We start from the raw sequence: 19,970 nt of genomic DNA, 5'->3' as shown, positions 1-19,970 counted from the left end.
AGTAATAGAAATGTGTAAGTGTGTTATGTGTAAGCCAGGTTAAAGAGATGGGTCTTTAATTTAGATTTAAACTGACAGAGTGTGTCTGCCTCCCGAACAGTGCTAGGTAGATTATTCCAGAGTTTGGGCGCTAAATAGGAAAAGGATCTGCCGCCTGCAGTTGATTTTAATATTCTAGGTATTATCAAATGCCCAGAGTTTTGAGATCGCAGCGGACGTGAAGGATTATAATGCGATATAAGCTCGCTCAAGTACTGAGGAGCTAAACCATTTAGGGCTTTATAAGTAATTAGCAAGATTTTAAAATATATATATAATGTTAAATATGGAGCCAGTGCAGAGTTGACAGAACCAGGCTAATATGGTTGTACTTCCTGGTTCTAGTAAGAACTCTAGCTGCTGCATTTTGGACCAGCTGGAGTTTGTTTATTAAGTGCACAGAGCAACCACCCAATAAATCATTACATGATGACGAGGAATTAACAGAGCAGCCATTAAGTGTTAGACAGTGTAAAATAACTAGGTACTAACCCTGAAACCTAACCTTAAGCCATGTAGTTGCCTTATATTAGCCAGTAATTTGTAGGTAAGTACACGTACGGTAAAATAAAGTGCAGCTGATATTTCTGCCTGCTTTAGAGTAGTTTTGTTGTATAAATTATTGTATTTAGGTTTATTCAGGTATATTAAGTAGATATTATATATAAATAATAAATAAGTATAAGTATTTATAGATAAGTATAAAACCAGTTAATTCAGATGTTACCATTTAGGTTACCATTTATTCAGTGAATGGTTTGTTATTTTTTAATCTAAATGGTATGAGTACATATCACACTAGCTTTGAATATGTTATTGCTCAGGCAATTTAACTGAGTTTGCAGTGGTATCAACTTTGCCTAAAATTCTTCAAGAACTAAAAACAGAAAAAAAGAGACAATTTTTAACATGCAGTATTAGTATACAGCTATAAAATGAATTCTCCAATTCTCACTATTAACTAACTATTAACTGCAACTTTTGCCTCAATAAATTCCTAATTTGCTGCTTATGAATAGTAAATGAGGTAAATACTCATGCAGAATAAGGCATTAATGTGTGCTTTATAAGTGCTAATAAACAGCCAATATGCTAGTCATATGCATGCTAGTTAATAGTGAGAATTGATCCTTAAAATAAAGTGTTAACAAGATGAATTGCAGTCTTTGGAATCTTGACAAATGTGTGTGCAGTTTGTGACATTGTATAAGATTATTAGGATATTTTATTTCTCAGGAGAAGCAGGAGACCCAGATATATTTCATGCAAATATCTTCATAATTGGTGAAGTCCTCCAGTCCTTTAACATATTGTGACCTCTCCATGAATCATAAATCCTTATCTTGGCAGGTATTTAAAAATTCCAACGGATTCATTTGGATTGTATCCATCATTATCTTAGTTCAAAACATACTCTATGGTTTAGAGACTTCACTACCTTTCAGTGCAGCAGTAAAAGCAGTAACCATGGTTACGACTGATGAGACAAGGCTTCTTATCCGGCCAGTGGACTGAAAAATGCTGCTGCTCTGCCGAGAAACAGCCCGGCCCCTAGTCCTGTCAGAATCCACATGACTCTTCATTTGTCATTCATGGTAAGCAAGCCATCAAATATGAGGCTTTTTCCACTAGTACTTTCTTAAGTGGATAACGAGTTTTCTGTATCTTTTAGCTGTTAATTAATTATACAGTGTGTGTTATTAAAACACCCAATGGAAACCAGGCAATTGAGTTAAAAACCAAAGGGAATAAATGGTTTTTGCCATTCTTATTGAATACTGAAATATGTAATCTGTAACCAATTTTAACCACCATGTGTTGTCCACAGCACTTTTCAAAAGAAACTAAGGTTAATGGCATCATGCAGGCATTCCTTATTTTATTTACCAGTTAACTATAACAGTTGTATTTACATCTGTTTCATGAAGCTTTGTACCAAACGTCTTGCCCAGTATTCCCACATTTTACCAATCAGTTTCCATTACCAGTAAACCTGTGCTCAAAAAGTGGCACAGTACTCACTGGTACACCATAATGGCAACGGCAAAGGTGGTCAAAGATAAATACATTCTGCTTTGCCTGTTGATCTTGGAGGAAGGAAAGAAAAGAGGAAAAAGAGATGTTCTGGGATCATTTGATCCAAAGACACAACAGATATCGTCCGTTTACCTCCCACCCCTCTGCTCTAATGCTTGCCTCTTTGTCCTTTCTGATGGGCCTATTGTACACAAAGTCTCTTGCAGTTCAGTGATGACAAATGCTCACACTTTGTACCAATATCATAAAAAATATTGTTAAATCATGCTGACATCCTGCCGACAAAACTGTTAGATTGAATCTATCTATCTATAAATCTATCTGTATGTATATATATATATATATATATATATATATATATAAAAACACTTTTTTTGGTTATTTTTCTATTTATTTATTTATTTATTTTATTTTTTTGTTATTTTTTGTTTTATTTTTTTTTCTTACTGCTCACAAACAAGCTGAGAAAATGAATCACATATTATGAGTCTGGCCTTTTATTTGAACCAAATAACATCTGACACTGAATATTTCCGTTTTAAAACCCAAGTGTTATTTGCCAGGTAAAATTGCAAGGCATGCATTTCAATTATTCAATCTCACCGCAAAATATGAACAGCCAGAGAAATTTCAGTGCAACGTACACTACCGCTTTCCCATTCTACTAATCACATAATATAAACTTTAAGTTACTCAGTTTACCCCAATGACTGCGGTAAGCTCAAAATGTCTGCACTTTATGTCAAGGGGCCACTGAAAGCGATGAATTATCCATATTGCAAATTTAGTTTCACACGAAAGCCATTATAATTTTGTAGAGGTGGAGACTGACATGGATTTTTGAAGATCTGTAGAGAGGCTCTTCAGGAGTGACTCATAGTTTTAAATGGAGGTAATCTATGGATCAGATTTAAAAAAAAAAAAAAAAACTCTGTGCACGTTTCCTCACAGTGGGAGACACAGTAATGTATTCTATTGAGCTGGAGGGAACCTTTTCATGTGACAGGGCAAATCATATGGTTGTTATTCAGTGTTTGGCAATTTAAAGTGGTTCCTAAGGGGTGAGGGTGTGGGGTGATAAGAAATTGTACTAGAAGAGTTTTGAGCAAATATGGAAGCCTTTAATGTAATGTAGTATCGGTTCATTGGGAAAATGATGAAAAAACTATAGTCGCTAAGCAAATCGAATCAACTCTGCAACTTCACTGAGAAAGAAAGCTGTAATAGCCTTCGGACCCTGGTCATAATGGCCACATAAAACCAACAATTTTAAATGAGAACTCTACTAAAAGTTCTTATGCATCAGCAACTTACTATTACTACTTTCCTGCGGTTTTGATCATGTGTCTAGAAATACCAGCTGGGGAGGAACTCAAAGTTACAGTGCACATCACAGTTCAATGAGAAGGCAGAAATACTCAATGCGGTATGACCTTTTGTCAGCACAAACGAATGTTTCTCATATATTCTTTTAAAGGTTAAGGTTTGTGATACTGCCCTTCAATTACAAAGCAGCACTACAAAAGAAGGCAATGAAAACATAACACAAAGTGAGTTGAAAACCTTTGAGCAATTAAACAGCAAGAGTGAAACATTTACAGTAGTTTGAAGTGTGCACAGCCTAATGTGGTTTTGATGCTGGGACTAACATACTCCTGTATTTTGCTGCCATTACGTATTGAATCAGTACCGAAAAATCAGTCACCCAAAGATTTCGAGTCTAATGAAAAAAATCGAGCAAACTCCAACTTGCATTTTGAAATGATGCACACAATTTTATGTCAATCTTGTGTTGCTGTATTTCCAGTTGAAACAGGAAGTTGGGACATATCTAGGAGCTAAAGCCTGTTTACTCCAAGAACGAGGCTATATAAATGCCTCATTCATTCATATTACGATAATTTTATTATGCACACCAGCATTCTGTTTTTTACGGAGCCCCGCACATGACATGCAAGAAAAAATAAATAAATCGTACGCATGATTTACTAATTAGTTTCCTCGATGTACTAAAACGTGCACACGATTACTATTTCATTCCCTCGATTTGCTAAATCGTGCGCACAATTTACTAATTCGTTCTCTCAATTTATAAATAGTGTGCATGATTTAGCAAATCGAGGGAACGAATTAGTACATCGTGCACACAATTTAGCCTACTACTTTTTTCCTGCATGCCATGTGTGGGGCTCCGTAGTTTTTATTGTTCACCTGCTATTCTGAAATTGATTCTAATGATATTGTTCTTCTGTGTCATTATCATTGTAGTTAGAGTATAGGCTTTGTTATTCTTTTAAATCAAAGTATTATACATGGTTGCAATTTCGTATTAATTTGTACAATGTGATTTGTATAAAAATAAATGTAAGAAAAAAGTAAGCATGAAGGTCTCCAAACCCCACCCTTAAATCTAGTCATAAGTGGGTCTAAGCAGATTGTACAAAAAAATGAGATTGCACAAATTGATGTGAATTGCCCTCCAGTTTGGCTAAATGTAAAATAGTTATGAATTGAGAGTGTTTTGGCAAAGATGAGAGATGAGAGTTGAGTGTTTGCTACCATGATTTGCTACTTGATAATGTTAGTGGTCATAAGGAGGGAACACTTCCTAATAGAGAATTTTGCAGCCGCAACTGGGGTTATGTACGCTGCCTTCATGTTCTTTGCAACATCTCTGAATGAAGACAAAGAATATATTCAAAGACGTTGCACTTATATTACTTATGAATGACAGAATGTCCAACGTGCCATATGGTGGAACAGTCTCTTATTCTAAATAAAGCAGCCAGTCCCTAATTGGTAAAGTCATTGCGTCACTGCAGTTGCTGTTAGAAGTTCTGGTTGCCATAGAAACAGTAAGAGTCCCGAGATGCGTGCTTAGGACTGCACATGCACATTGGCTGGTCTAGCCTGAAAAATAAGCTACATTTATGTGATTTCAAATATGACATTTAATTGTAAGCTTGGTGAACAGATTTGAAGAATTTGATGTTTCCCATTCAAAGATAGGCATTTCAAAGATGGCCACTGGGTAGGGTTGCCACCCGTCCCTTAAAATACGGAATCGTCCCGTATTTAAATGTAAAATTATGCGTTTATTGCAGAGAAGCATTTCAGTTGCTCACGGTGGACTTAAAGTCACCATGAAATCAAAATTGAATTCTTTTTTTTAATGGAATACTGTAGTGTTTATTATAAATAATTTATCTGTGCACTTCATTATTTTTTTTTAATTCATGTGCATTTCATGTCATTTACACTTATATATTGTTGCTCTTTTGTTAGTTTTGACTGCTTTTATTGTCCTCATTTGTAAGTCGCTTTGGATAAAAGCGTCTGCTAAATGACTAAATAAATAAATAAATAAATATGCCCTCGTAATCTTTAAAGGGGTGGTTCACTGGGTTTTTTCTAGACTTGATTGTGTTTTAATGTTAGGCCCTATTTATTAATTTATCATTTATTTTAATCATAAATATATACATAATAAATCATATTTGTCATATACAATTTGGCATTTAAAAAAAGTTTAAAAAGTGTTCAATTATTTAGATAAAAATGGAACGAATGATTACATAATAATGATTATTATGTAATTATTAAGCAAATAATTTAAGCAAATGAAAAAAAAAATAGAAATTCATCCCATCCAGGTGCATAACTGTCAAAAAAGACTAATAATAAATAATAATTATAAATAAAATAATCAAATTAAAAACAATATAAATGTGTTCTCTTGCAAGTTTACCTACTTGAGCATGTTTTCTCATGGTTTATTGTTGAGCTGTGAGTTCCTCACTGATTGTTTGTGTCCTTGTTTATTATTTTATTTTATGTAATGTAATATTTAATTCATATAATGTATATGAATGGGTGTCCCTTATTTTGCCTCGCTGAAGGTGGCAACCCTACCACTGGGTGAAATGGCTTGCCTTAAAGGGACTTTAATGAAGATAAGGAGCAAAGACTGTGCAGCAAGTTGTGTTGACAAAGTTTGGTCATTCAGAGAGAAGGGACAACTTATGAATGTCACAGAATTCATTAATAAAGAACAACACTCGTCATTTGTCCATGTCTGAGCACATGCACACTTTGTTCAGAGCAGTAACAATGTGATTAAGGTGTTTACATGCCAGTTGTTATTAAAAGCGTCACACACTGCTTGGTTACTACGATTATGAGCTTACACATTTAATAACATTTTTCAAATCAGCAACAAAATCTTACATGAACTGTCCCATAAATGTTGTTGTTTACACAATATTTCAGGTTGGTCCAGTGTGCATGTGCAGTCCTAAGCATGCATCTGACACTGACTGTTTCTATGGCAACCAGAGCTTCTAACAGCATCATATGAATTTTGGAGTGCATTAATGCCCGACAACTTTTTGAGCAGTGTTGGTTCTGGAATATTTTTATGAATCAAAATCATATGGATTATGAAAACATCTTTGTTAAAGGGTTATACACCATGAACCAAGCCAACCAACTACCAGGTGATGAATCACATTACAAACTTTTATTTGCAAAAATAAAAATAAAACGTTAAACACAACTATTTTAACAACTGGTTCAACCTCAGATCTCACAGTAGGTCTCTATATAAAGTTTTATAAATTAATTTCCATGTGGAGAAAATTAATGGAGTTTTTTTATTCTGCAATCTGATTGCTGCGCTCTATTGATGATTGGCTGTTTAGTTTAGAAGGCGGGACTTATGTCACCTTAATTCAAATGACACTTTCTCCCATTCATAGTAATATTGGTAATCTAAGCAAACATAATCATAGTAAAATTGGTGTATCTAAAGTCTTTGATTCAGCTCAAACAAACAAACAATAAATATATAGTAACACAATATACAAAGTAACTGGTTGTGAAAACGCTAGGGAAGTTGAAACAATTGAAACCTGAATCATTTGCAACTCTCAACATTTTGAATGGTGTGAATGAATCTGAACTACAAAGAGTATTTTTGACCGGTTTGTTTAAATGTGCTGGCTGCAGGACAGGTAACATCTCCCACATCATTGAAACTATCTTTTAAGCCAGTAAAAGCCAGATTGACTCTACACTTCGCTCAGAAGCATATATATTTGTAAGCATCTTCAAGCCTCATAGGTATAATTATCTGCTAGAGTTCTGAACATGTTTCCATTTAGTGAAAGGACTTAAAGGAAATCACAACTGCCACTAGAGATGGGTAAAATGGATACTCTCTCTGCTCAAATACAGCTTGTTCACAAAGCAGGATGCTCAATAAAAGCAGACGCACCCCAGTGGAATATCGAACACCTGGAACGAGGCTGAATCTGCAGTGTGGATGTGGAAGAAAATGTGCCGATGTGAAGCAGTACTGCCCCCTGCTGTATCTGTGATCAAAACCCAGCAACAACATCCAATTAAACTGAACATGAGGTTGGAATAAACAAAAGGTCTTTGAGACGAACGTAATGAGCACAAGGATGAGAAGCGGAGTTTACCAAGAAGATCAGAAGAAAAAAAAAAGTGCATAAAGGATCATTATAAAATTCACAAATGGCATTTTGTTCATTACAAAACCATAGCTGTGGAAATAATCGATTTCAAAGTTTAAGATATCTTCTTATTTTTTAGTTTAGAAGGCCAACAAATTTTAGGATGATTCTTACAAAACCTGACAAAAACATGTCCGCTCATTTCACTTCACTTCACAAAAAATAAAAAATGATTAAAATGATGCCTATTAAGATTTATTAAGAATGAAATATTTTTCATTACCAGAATGCATGTATGCTTTTAGTGTGTTGTAGATAACTAGTTCCAAAAACACCACTTAAAATGTGTGTCTGCAAGATCATTTTAAATTCCAAAAATAGGGGTGAGTCATATGATCATTGTGTGAAAATATTATCATGATATTGCAAGTACTGTAAATAACTGTTATTGCTAAAATGCAGTTACAATAATGAAAATCTAATGAGAAACCAAAAATAGTAAGAATTACAAATAAACTCAAAAGTAAAATTCCCAGGCACTTTACAGCAAAAGTAAGGGTAAAATGTGATATTTTGTCATGAAAATAATGTCACAATGCAGCTTCAAATATATCTCTTTGATTTTGCAAGTTAAGAATTGTATTTCTTTTGATTTTTCATGAGAGAGACACTAACAGATGTGGTAGCTTGTGGTATGAAATCAAGGTTTACAGTGTTTTTTTTTTTTTCTAACGGAAATAAAAATGCCCTTGAAGTGGCCACTTGAAGGCTACACCAATTCCTTTAAGGATGTTGTGTGAAAGCTATCTAGCCTGGGTTCCTCTTGATTGAGTCTCAGAATGCATTGCTACCTGCTGAGTGTGAGGAGCTAAATTAAATTTACACTCAACCAGTATGTGTTCAGAAAAACAGTTTTGGCGCAGGTGGCTAGGAGACAATACCTCCACTGTGACACCTGGGAGTGTACAGGTAATGAAATGGCCTGCTTATTTAACATGCAGATTTATGTATGCTGTAATTAATTTGCCATTACTCCTTGATTGATGTCCCTGTGTGTTTTAAAGCAGACATCAGGCTATAATTACTCCCCATGTTGTGCTCCCTCCATTGTTTCGTTATAATAAACAGATGCTAATTTTACCAACAAGTAATTTTCCCGCTAAATAATTGGGTAAAACCGTGACCGTCTGCCATTTGCTGGTGGAGCATTCAAACGCGCACTTTATTTGTCGGCTTCATTTAATTTCACTTAAAAACTTCCATTCAGAGGTAAGACATCTAGTCCTAACAGAAGGTAATATTATGCATCACAATGACTGTGGAAGTGCTTTCAGTCTCTTTTTTTAGAAGACAAAACCACTATACTTTTCTCATCCGTTTCTTTGGCCGCTGAGTGAAGGGGGAAGTGCCCATGAGAGAATCTGGTGAATGAGACATGTAACTTCCTTCTGAACCTCCAGGAGATGGAGGGATGCCAGCCTCACTCATGGTGGACATGGGGCCCTCTTCAAAGACGTCGCTGCCCAGAACCCCATGACCTGATACCTGGCCCTCCTCACTGTCCTGAGGTTCCATCTTCACCTGGGCTAAATGCCACAAAGGAGAGCTGTTCCCTGCTGCTCCTATTGAAGAAAAAATAAAAATAATAATAATATTGATTATTACAAATAGACTGGCTGTATTACGCTTTTGTTTGAGCAAAATATCACAGTGGAGCCTGTTAAACCTACATGTTTGCTGTTGTTTTCAGATCATCAACCCTTTTATATCAGAGCAGAGGGCACACATGCATGGCTGCCAGATTGGGAAGATGAACTCAAACGCAGGGCAGCAAATGCATACATTTAAGAGAAAAGCTGACTGAGGGATTTAAACTTTTGACATCCGGCAACCTCAAGCATGAAAGATGGTTGAGGGCTTGTTACCAATCCAAGATAATGCAAATGTGAAATAAATACAAAACGCTTTTGGGATAAATAACCAGGGAGCAAATATCACAGACGATTATGCTTAAAGGGGTCATGTGATGCGATTTCAAGTTTTCCTTTCTCTTTGGAGTGTTACAAGCTCTTGGTGCATAAAGAAGATCTGTAAAGTTGCAAAGATTAAAGTCTCAAATCCAAAGAGATATTCTTTATAAAAGATGGCCTTCTGGAAGTAGATGCAATTAGACATCATTGGTTAAAACGACAGTTTTTTGAACCTAGAAGAGTACAAGGCTGGCTGTGCACAAAGGCTATTTCTAAAAAGAAAAAAAGGTAAATTCCGACTTTGCTATGACAACCACAAAATAATGATCTTTAAAATAGCATCATATGACCCCTTTAATTAAACGAGAGAAGCAGAAATCGTGATCACGATTAAATTACAATTTATTATGCAGCCCTAGAATGGACTACTTGCATTTTTATTTTATGATAACGACATCAAAAAGACAGCAAAAACTAATACTAGCCTAACTAACGCAAAAAAAATTATCCAAAGCAAGTATTAAAGAAAATTAAACATTTTCTGTATATGACAAATAAAAAAACAACAGAACAGATACAAAGAAAAAGCCCTTAAAGTTCAAATGTAAAGTAATCAAATGTCAATTAAAAAAAACTATGAGTTAAACGCTGATTCTTATTCAATCTATTACATTTATTCAGTCATGAGAGCAGAGTAATTTTCTGTATTTTTTTTTTCTTTTGCTGTCACTTTAAAACCTAATGCACAGATCCAGTATATTATAATATTCACCAAAATTGTTTGCATTCACTTAAGACATAACCAACTGTGTTTACATTCTTGACGTATAACGATTTGAGATTTCTTTCACGGCTTGTTGCATTTATGCATTAGTGTATACAGTCTTCCAATTTAATGGAATTACTTTACCAAACCAAAGCTTTAACCAAACGGATCTGAAGAAGCAGTGGCTGCTCACACAGAAATGTATAACAGACATTTTGACAGAGATAAAGATAAAACATAGAGATCAATCTTAAATGCAAACCAGAGATGGTTAAATGAGTCTAATCAAGGACAAACACAATAAATTGAAGCTCAATGTACTATAAATAGGAATATCGTTAATGAGTGAAACACATTGGTAATAATGAGAAGGCATGCAGTGGACTGCTGCATGTTAGTTGCAAAAACATAATACATTTATTTATTATTCAGGAACTACATTTGGAAAGGAAAACAAATATGTTCTTATGCAAATTTTTGCAAATTAGAGGTGATGGCCTTATGCCTAAAATAACTCTATGTATGTAAGATGTGCTGTACACTGTTACTGAAAATGCCTATCAATAATAATTAAAATGCGGAGTATTTGTGCAGACAGCATGCTGTGCCTATACGGTGAACTTTCTCCGAGAAGTTTTGTCTCAAGTCATCTCCAATACAGCTGCTTGTGTAACAAATTCACTGCCTTCAATAATACATTCCAAAGACAATGATGGTCGGACATTAACTTGCCTGCAGTGAGCAATGTTCCTGTTATTATGCAGAATTCACATGTTGATTTGGGAGGTGTTGTGGACAGATCAAAGGACAACATTGTTCTAAAGTCTGTTGTTGATTCGTTATGGTGTGCTGCTCACTCCCGAGTGTCTGGCAGAACAGACAGATGGCCGCTTTAAAAAAAAGGCTGCGGTAGAAACGAGGCTCAAAACACAGCTGGATGTTTTGCATTCAATAATTCTAATTTAAAAGTTAAGAATTTGTGAATGCAGAGCAAGAATCACCATGTAAGTCCAAACACTCACCCAGGTTGTACTGAAACTTGTAATTTTGTGATTATATGTTGACTATGTTGAAAATGTTATAGTAAGGGTTTTTCAAACTGGGTCCTCCATGGAGCCATAAGGCAGTGCTTGGGGGTCCGCAGAAAATTTGATAAAAAAAAAAACGTTTAGTTTGGGGACCAATTCTCAGTATTAACTAGTTGCTTATTAGCATGCATATAACTAGCATACTGGCTGTTTATTAGTACTTATAAAGCACAGTAATGTGCTTATTCTACATCGCTTACCATAACCATATTCTACATCGCTTAATCCTACCCAACACTTAAACATAACAACCACATTAATAACTGTTATTTAGGAGTTTACTGAGGCAAAAGTCATAGTAAATAGTTAGTTAATAGTGAGAATTGGTCCTTAAACTAAAGTGTGATCAAAATTATATATTGCAAATAATGAAAGTACTGTGAAAATTTAAATTCAACAGAAAATTTATATTCAGGTTTCTATATCTAACATATAATACTGTTCAGATAATATTAAAATCATTTTGACTTTAATACGGTATAAATATAAACAATAAAAACATGTATACATAAAAATCAACTATTTAATTTGTATGTTGTGAATGCTATTTATATTATGACACTTACTATTTTTCTCACTCTGTATAAATGGGTCTTTTCTTGGGAGCTTTTGGACCCCTTTTTTTAGATATTGGTGAGAATTGTCATACTGAAATGGAGAACTTTATCTCAAGTATGTTCGCTACTCATCTCATAAACTTAGAGGTTAGCCAATCATAACAGAGAACATTTACATAAGGAAGTCTTATAGGTACAGTAGCAAAAACAGACTTCTAAGTGTCAAAGAAACCATGACTGAACAAGACTTCAAAAAAGCTGTCTATTCCCTAGTTAATATTACTGTATAATCATAATAATAATAATAATAATAATAAAATTATAAGAATTACATGAATAATGAAATGAATGAACTGCATATGATGTTTTAAATTACTTTTTTTTTTGTTGAGCATTTCAACTTGATTGAGCACCAATAAAGATCCTTCAGAACTGTATGAGGTACCTGATGTGTGAGGGGAATGTCCCTCCTCCAGTCTTCCTACCAGTCTTTCATTGGATGTGCCCAGCACACCGATGGGAAGGGCCTGGTCACCTGAGGCCAGATCTGCTTCCGGCTCCTCACTTAAAGGGAACGCAATGTCACTCACTGGCTCCTCTTTAACCTTCAAGGGTTTGGAATCCTCCAGAGCTTTTTCTGGATTCACGAGTCTCTCATACTCTTCTGAGAGCTCCTTACTGACCTACAGTCAAAGACGACACTAGTCAGACAATGCCAAAGCAAACACAATGTAAAATAAAAGCTACACATATATGGAGCTTATAATCAGTGTTGGGGAAAGTTACTTTTAAAAGTAATGCATTACAATATTGCATTACTCCATAAAAAAAGTAACTAATTACATTACTTTTTTATGGAAAGTAATGCGTTACGTTACTTTTGCGCTACTTTTTAAATCTGGACAGGGCTTGCTTGTTTGTTTTAAAAAAAAAAAAGTTCTATTTTTGGCAAATATAAAAGCCTTTTCACACCAAAAGTGAAATGAATAAGCCTCAGGCTGAAGGGAAAGTAAATTTACGTCTGTACAGTAGAATGCAGAAGAAGAAATTTCAACACACTTCAGCAATAAAAAAAGACGCACAAATGTTCGTCGAGTAATTTTTGCTTATTAGTGTGGTTGAACTGGATCATCAAAGGTCAGAAGCACAGACATTGGTTAATAGAATGGGAATAAATACATAAAGGATATTTGTGTTGTTTAACATTTAATTATTGCAGGTTTGCGTCATATTCTGAGTTGCATTATTTTTATTCATTTTGAGGAATACTGAATCAGTGTTTTTGTGAGTGAGATGAATTAATGCATATTCATATTTATTTTAGAACTACAGTAACATCTGATTTCTCTCAACATTGGGACCGGAGAGCTGTCAATCAATAAATTGAAAAAAAAAAGTAACTTGCGTTACTTATTTGAAAAAGCAACTCAGATATTCTCTTGTAAATTAAAAAGTAATGTGTTACTTTACTAGTTACTTGAAAAAAGTAATCTGATTACGTAACTCACGTTACTTGTAATATATTACCCCCAACACTGCTTATAATATGACAAAACAAATTGAATTTGTATTGTGTAAATTTGAATTATTGACAAGTGTCATTTAACAAAACGGAATATTATGTGGCATTTAATAACATAGTTCTGAATTTGATTTTTTTTTTTTTTACTTGAATATTAAACATTTGAAATTTAACACAACTGAATATTTTTATGGCAGAGTTTTATATACATGTATTTTCAAACAGCGAATTTTTTGTTCTGAAATCTTAGACTGCACATATCCAGTTTTTAAAAATACAGCTTCAAGTTTTCAAGACGAAGAGGAAATTCGGAACATCAAATTCAATATTCCCAGTTTTTAAAAATACAGCTTCAAGTTTTCAAGATGAAGAGGAAATTCAGAACATCAAATTCAATATTCTAAAATTTAATATGCAGAAATTCAGATCGTACAGTAAGTAGGTCAGAGGTAATCCACAGGGAAGAGTAGATGATCTCCAAAAAGTCAAACAAAGCATTTTGGCCAATTAGGGATGTAACGATTCACTCAACTCACGATTCGATTCGATTCACGATTTTGATCTCACGATTCGATTCACGATTTTTTTTATTTATTTTTTTTACAAAATGAGATTTAAGCCAAATTATAAATAAATATGTCCTTTTATTATTGCTTGGACAAAATGCTGCATGTTTTTTTGCAAAATTGAAATATAACACTATAATAATATACTAATATAGCACTTGCATTCATATAAACTCCTACCCCTAATTGAATCGCGATTTGTTTAGCATCTCAACCGATTTCAATCGTCACATATTTTAATCGATTTTCAACCGGCTCGCGGTTAATCATTACATCCCTATGGCCAATTAGTAGTTATCTGGCATGAGCGTGCGGTTCAAGATCTACCTGATCATGAATCGCCCAGAGGTAGCCTAAGTGATTCTTAAACATTTATGGTTTATATACTTATATGTTAGGTTAGCATTCTCAGCATGTGAAACATTTATCTGAGCGGTCTCTACGATCTCAATTTCTGTTCAATTTCAGTTGTGTTAAATTTCAAATAAAATCTAATTCAGAACTATGTTAAATGCCACATAATATTCAGTTTTGTTAAATGACACTTGTCAATAATTCAATTATTCAATTTACACTATACAAATTCAATTAGTTTTGTCATATTATAAGCTCCATACACATACAGTCCTGTAGGTACTGAAGCTGGCATAGCATTGGACATATCTCACCTGCAGCATGTAGCTGTGGTAATCTTTAATGCGGGTCTGCCAGAAACGCTGGAGCGCTAGGACGCTGCCAATGCCCACCTCATGGAATACCTGTTCCACCACATCAGGAAAGGGTGTAGAGCCCTGGCAGGCCTCCCTGTCAACAGCCACGCGCAGCAATTTGGTGATCCGCAGGTAATGTTCATGGGCCAGGTCGGTCAAAGTCTCCAGCACGCTCTCATTCGCCGACTCGAATCCAATGTGAGCGAGCACTGTGGCGACCGACTGGTACAGAAGCTGACGGCAGGATGGCCAGCTCAACTCAGTGACTGGCTCACCTTTACCTCTAAAAAGAGGGAGATGTGGAGAAATTGAAAAAAAGAAAAAAAAAGAGTGACAAATAGGAATCACAGGACAATAAAGTGTGGAGTTTTCTTTATAAAATCAAAAGGGGATGCATTTCAAATGTTCAGGTTTAAATTTATAGGCTGTATCTGATGATACTGTATCTAGAGAACAGGTTCATTAAGACAAATTTAAATGTTTGCTAAACAAAGGCTTGAGCTTAATATAGGCCTTACAGACAGAAAGACCAGGGTCAATGACGTACAAGGGTGTGAGAAAGAAAGAAAGAAAGAAAGAAAGAAAGAAAGTTTTGGGTAGTTACATACATCACATAACATTTTACAACCTGAAATAACCTTGCTTGCTTCATCACAGAGAGGTCAAATTAAATTATATTTACTAACTGACCTGGACACTTTTTTTTTTCTCCCCTACGAATAAAATCTTGCTTTAAACTATTTCATAATTTTATTTTTTCAAGAATGTTTTTTTTTTTACATGACTATTTTTGTCTTCATTATGATATCAAGACATCTGTAAAAAAAAATGTACTCATGCTCCCATAAAATATCAAAATCAATTTTAATTCAGAAATTAAAAACGTTCTCATCCTAGAAGAGGTGTATTCAGGTCACTGTATGTATGATTGGAATTTTCATATATTTTTGAATAAATTAATAGATAGGACAAACAGTGACCGATACACATGATGATCTATTGACATACTTGTAGAAATCGCTCTCTGGGTCACTATGGCGTAGTTGGAATGGCTGTCGAGGAGCTTTACTATCCAGTGGAAGCAGATCATCAGGTACAGTTGGTGTGGCAGGCCGGGGGGGTAGAGCATCTCCATCCTCGGGTTTCAAGACACCCTGGGCATCTAATAATGTGGACAGGGGTTGCTGGCCTTGCTGGGCAGCAGCAATGAGACCCCGGAGACGACGAGCATGCTGGCTCAGCTGCACAGTGTGGATTGTGAGGCTGCAGGGCTCAGAGGGGATATCCAGCATGGTGGTGGGACGTGGACGCTGTGCAGAAGGTTGGTGCAGGGGAGGGTCTTGCATCTCCACCTGGCGGAACTCGCGCTGCAGGAGGTCAAAAGAACTGCGGCCCGAGGGAGCTGAAGCCACCGGGAGCTCGCCCCAATAACACATCATCTTCACACAGTGCTGTCACTCAGTGCTTCTTTGATAATGGTACAATCTGAGAACCACAGAAAACACTGTTCAGGTGATATTTCTTTGAAAAACCATATCACTAATAATCACCTGATGCACATGTAGTGGTTATGAATGGTTACCTCAAATATCAAAATATATATTTTTTTAAACTTAGATTTTATATATTTTCGCACTGTGATATTTCAAACTATCCCCCACACACGTCTGCATAACAAAATAAATATATTACAAAGATGACTGACAATTCTAATGAAATCAATGAGAATAACAATTACAAACAAACTCAAAAGTACAAAAAATATATATAGGCCTAATTGAGGATTAGGTTTTATGCAAATTATGATTTCCTTTGATTTTGAAAGACTTGGGACATGTAGAAAATTACTGATATACTATAATATACAACAAAATGCACATACAACGTTTATTTTCTTTTTACAAACTGTCATGCTTTTGTGTATTTAAAGACTTAATTCTGAACTTTTACATTCACACTACACATTAGATGCCCTGTAATGTCCAGTGTGTAATGTGGCACATATAAACCATAATCATCATTATAATCATCATAACAAATCGCTTAGTTTACCTTTTATGCGCAGATGATCATAAAGGCGAGTAATAATAAAAAATAAATAAAGCAATATCTATAATTTCGCCAAAACGACGTATGAACGACGACCGACTGTGAGGTACAACACTGAAATGTTTCCGTGGAAAATGTAAATAGTTCCTAGACAATGGAGATAAGAGATACGAACTTTAAAATGTCAAAACTATACATTGCAAATAATTAATATACATCCTTATTAAAAAATGTTTTGATACATTTATGGTAATAAACTAAATAAGATCAATCTATATCACAAATTCTAGACTACAAGATCGGAATCATTAAAGTGGTACACCATATCGTGTAGTGAACACATGATGGAGTCTGAATGCAGCGGACATATAGAAACTAATCACACTGAAATGGAAACAGAGATGAGCTCGGACCCTGAGAACGGTCAAACCGGTGATACTAAACAGGACATCTCCAGCACTAATGAAAACGCAGATGCTCCTTTTAAGAAACCGGACATTTTTGTTGCTCCATCTCTCACTGTGAAGAAATCAGGAGGATTGCACTCAACCAAGAAACTCACAGAGGAAATAAGCAGCAGCATATCAGAGAATAAAGGCACGGATCGTGTTACTAAACACCAGCAACTATCTGCAAAACCCACAGACACTCTAACAGACCCGTGCGATCATCCATCGTCCGAGAAATCAGAGGCACAGAAGGTCCAGCCCAAACCAAAAGACATCCGGCCTAAGATCCCTGCCAAACTACCCCCGGCGGGTCATTTTCCTCCGCTCCCGTACACCGAGCCCCCGTGGGGATCTGTTCCTAACATCAGCTACTCGTTTGAGCTGCTGAAAAACGGGGCGATCCTAGATACGGTCCCGCTGACCCAGAGAAGTTACTTTGTGGTGGGTCGGTTGCCGGTGTGTGATGTGTCTCTGGAGCATCCGTCCATCTCCCGCTATCACGCCGTGGTGCAGTACCGGGGCAGAGCTGGGCAGGACGGGGTCGTAGGAGAGGAGAAGGGCTTCTATGCCTATGATCTGGGCAGCACTCATGGGACTTTTGTGAATAAGAACAAAATACCACCTAAAAGTTACATAAGGCTACGAGTGGGACATGTTCTGAAGTTTGGAGGAAGCACGAGACTCTTTATTTTGCAGGTATGTATTTATTAAGAGTGGCACATACAGTGCCTTGCGAAAGTATTCATACCCCATCTAGTCTTTATCCTAATAAAAATAGTTTGGCTATAAAGTTGGACTGGCAGGGCTTACATACAGTGCCTTGCAAAATTATTCATACCCGTTCATTTTTTTCACATTTTGTTATGTTGCTGCCTTATGTTAAACTGCTTTAAATGACTTTTTTCCACATCAATCTACACTCCATGCACCATACTGACAAAGCAAAAACAGAATTGCCACAACTTCGTAAATGTATTAAAAATAAAAAAACTGAAATAAGTACATTGCGTAAGTATTCATACTCTTAACTAAATATTTCGCTGAAGCACCTTTACAGTCTCAAGTCTTTTTTGTTTGATGCGACAAGCTTTGGTCATCATCATTCATTAAGGCTAGCTCAATATATTTGGTGCATTGAGCTTATCTTCTACTCTGACGAGTCCCTCGGTCCCTGCTGCTGAAAAACAACCCCACAGCATGAGGCTGCTACCAGGACACTTTACTTTTGGGGTGGTACTCTTCAGGTGATGAGCAGGTCATAAAGCCCAGATTGGTGGAGTGTTGCAGTGATATTTGTCCTTCTGTAGGTTTCTCCCATCTCCACATATGATCATAGAGCTCAACTAGAGTGACCATCAGCTTCTTGGTCACCACTCTAACCAAGACCCTTTTCCATCAATTGCTCAGTTTGGCCAGGAGGTCAGCTCTAGGAAGAATCCTGGTTGTATCAAACTTCTTCCATTAAGGGTAACAGAGACTACATGCTTCTGTGACCCTTCAATGAAGCAGAATTTTTTCTGAACTCTTCCCCAGATGTGTGGCTTGACACAATCCTGTCTCTGAGCTCTACAGGCAGTTCTTTTGGCTTGGTTTTTGCTCTGATATGCATTATCAGCTGTTAGACCTTTTATTAAGACGTGTGTGCCTTTCCAAATCATACGCACTCAATTGAATTTGCCACTGGTTAACGTCACTCGAAGTGTAGTAACATCTACAAGCGATAGAATGCTCCTGAGCTAAATTTCAACTGTCCCAGATAACTTATGCAATGGAATCATTTAAGTTTTTTATTTTTAATAAATTTGCAAAGATGTTAAAAACCTGTTTTTTGTTTTACCATTATGGTGTATGGAGTGTAGTTTGATGTGGGGAAAAAGTAACTTAAAGCAGTTTAGCATAAGGCAGCAACTTAACAAAATGTAAAAAAAAATGAAGGGGTATTAATATTTTCGCAAGGCACTGTATATATCTGATAGAAGTGACTGAAATAGGTTCTGAAAAATCCTAAAAAAAAAAAAAAAGGACAAATAATACAATGTTCAATATTACAGTATTAATTCAATATCACATTCATTGTCATTAATACATGTCACAGCCAAGATACCATAGTTGATACAGTTAGTACAATATAACTTGTAACTTGGCAATAGCCACCACTGACGTCAGAAAACTAAACAAAATGACAAATATTTTAATAGCTTTTTACACTGGTTAAAAGAAATCTAAATGTTTTCGATATTATATTATAGATATTATGTTATCCATATTATAGATGTGTTTTTAATTTATTTATTTAAAAGTGTTGTTAGTCTAGTTTTGTATATACCATGATACTGAATGATTACCATATTCATGCACCATGATTGCCATTGTACTTGTCTGTAAAACTTGTCCTTTTTGTGGCTTTACAATAGTAACAATAGCTGTAGTAACTATTGTATTTCACCAGAAACTGGTTACCAATTCAAAGCTACCAAAATTATTTTCACTCAGAAGTTGCTAGTAAATTTCACAATTAACTACAAGGAAAAACATCAAGTTACATATTGAATTAAACATGAGAAAAGAAGAAAGACTGAAATGTTTTTTTAAAACATTCTCCAAAAATCTTTGTTTTATTTACAACTTAGAAAAATCAGTTTTACAGTGTAGGCCAGCAGTTGATGAAATTAAGATTGTATGTTACCTAATGATTGTCTGACCCTTATAAAATATAATTATATATATATATATATATATA

The 19,970-nt window shown here is 35.4% G+C and overlaps 2 protein-coding genes and 1 long non-coding RNA gene across 3 annotated transcripts in view; 2 read left to right on the top strand and 1 right to left on the bottom strand.

The window, feature by feature from the left end:
- Positions 1–5,705, top strand: part of LOC107697526 (uncharacterized) — a 14,355-nt gene extending 8,650 nt beyond the window's left edge. The window contains exons 2-3 of the long non-coding RNA XR_001635207.1: positions 2,935–2,945; positions 5,694–5,705. This is a non-coding gene — a long non-coding RNA (uncharacterized LOC107697526). The remainder of the gene's footprint in view (positions 1–2,934; positions 2,946–5,693) is intronic.
- A 2,538-nt stretch (positions 5,706–8,243) lies between these two features.
- On the bottom strand, positions 8,244–16,883 carry LOC107697525 (STAGA complex 65 subunit gamma-like). The gene is made up of 5 exons (XM_016498324.1): positions 16,785–16,883; positions 15,741–16,217; positions 14,691–15,015; positions 12,380–12,617; positions 8,244–9,175 (listed from the first exon to the last, which is right to left on the bottom strand). The coding sequence occupies exons 2-5, from the start codon at positions 16,169–16,171 to the stop codon at positions 8,913–8,915; spliced, it is 1,257 nt and encodes a 418-aa protein (XP_016353810.1). The 5' UTR covers positions 16,172–16,217; positions 16,785–16,883; the 3' UTR covers positions 8,244–8,912.
- A 229-nt stretch (positions 16,884–17,112) lies between these two features.
- The window catches only part of LOC107697520 (kanadaptin-like), an 8,965-nt gene continuing 6,107 nt past the window's right edge, over positions 17,113–19,970 (top strand). Inside the window, exon 1 of the mRNA XM_016498322.1 lies at positions 17,113–17,926. Within this exon, the coding sequence (XP_016353808.1) occupies positions 17,123–17,926 (804 nt within the window). The 5' untranslated portion in view covers positions 17,113–17,122. The remainder of the gene's footprint in view (positions 17,927–19,970) is intronic.

This window comes from Sinocyclocheilus anshuiensis, unplaced genomic scaffold, assembly GCF_001515605.1.
Source record: "Sinocyclocheilus anshuiensis isolate Anshui unplaced genomic scaffold, SAMN03320099.WGS_v1.1 scaffold1534, whole genome shotgun sequence".
Taxonomy (NCBI): Eukaryota; Metazoa; Chordata; class Actinopteri; order Cypriniformes; family Cyprinidae; genus Sinocyclocheilus; species Sinocyclocheilus anshuiensis.
This window is presented reverse-complemented; position numbering and strand designations above follow the sequence as displayed.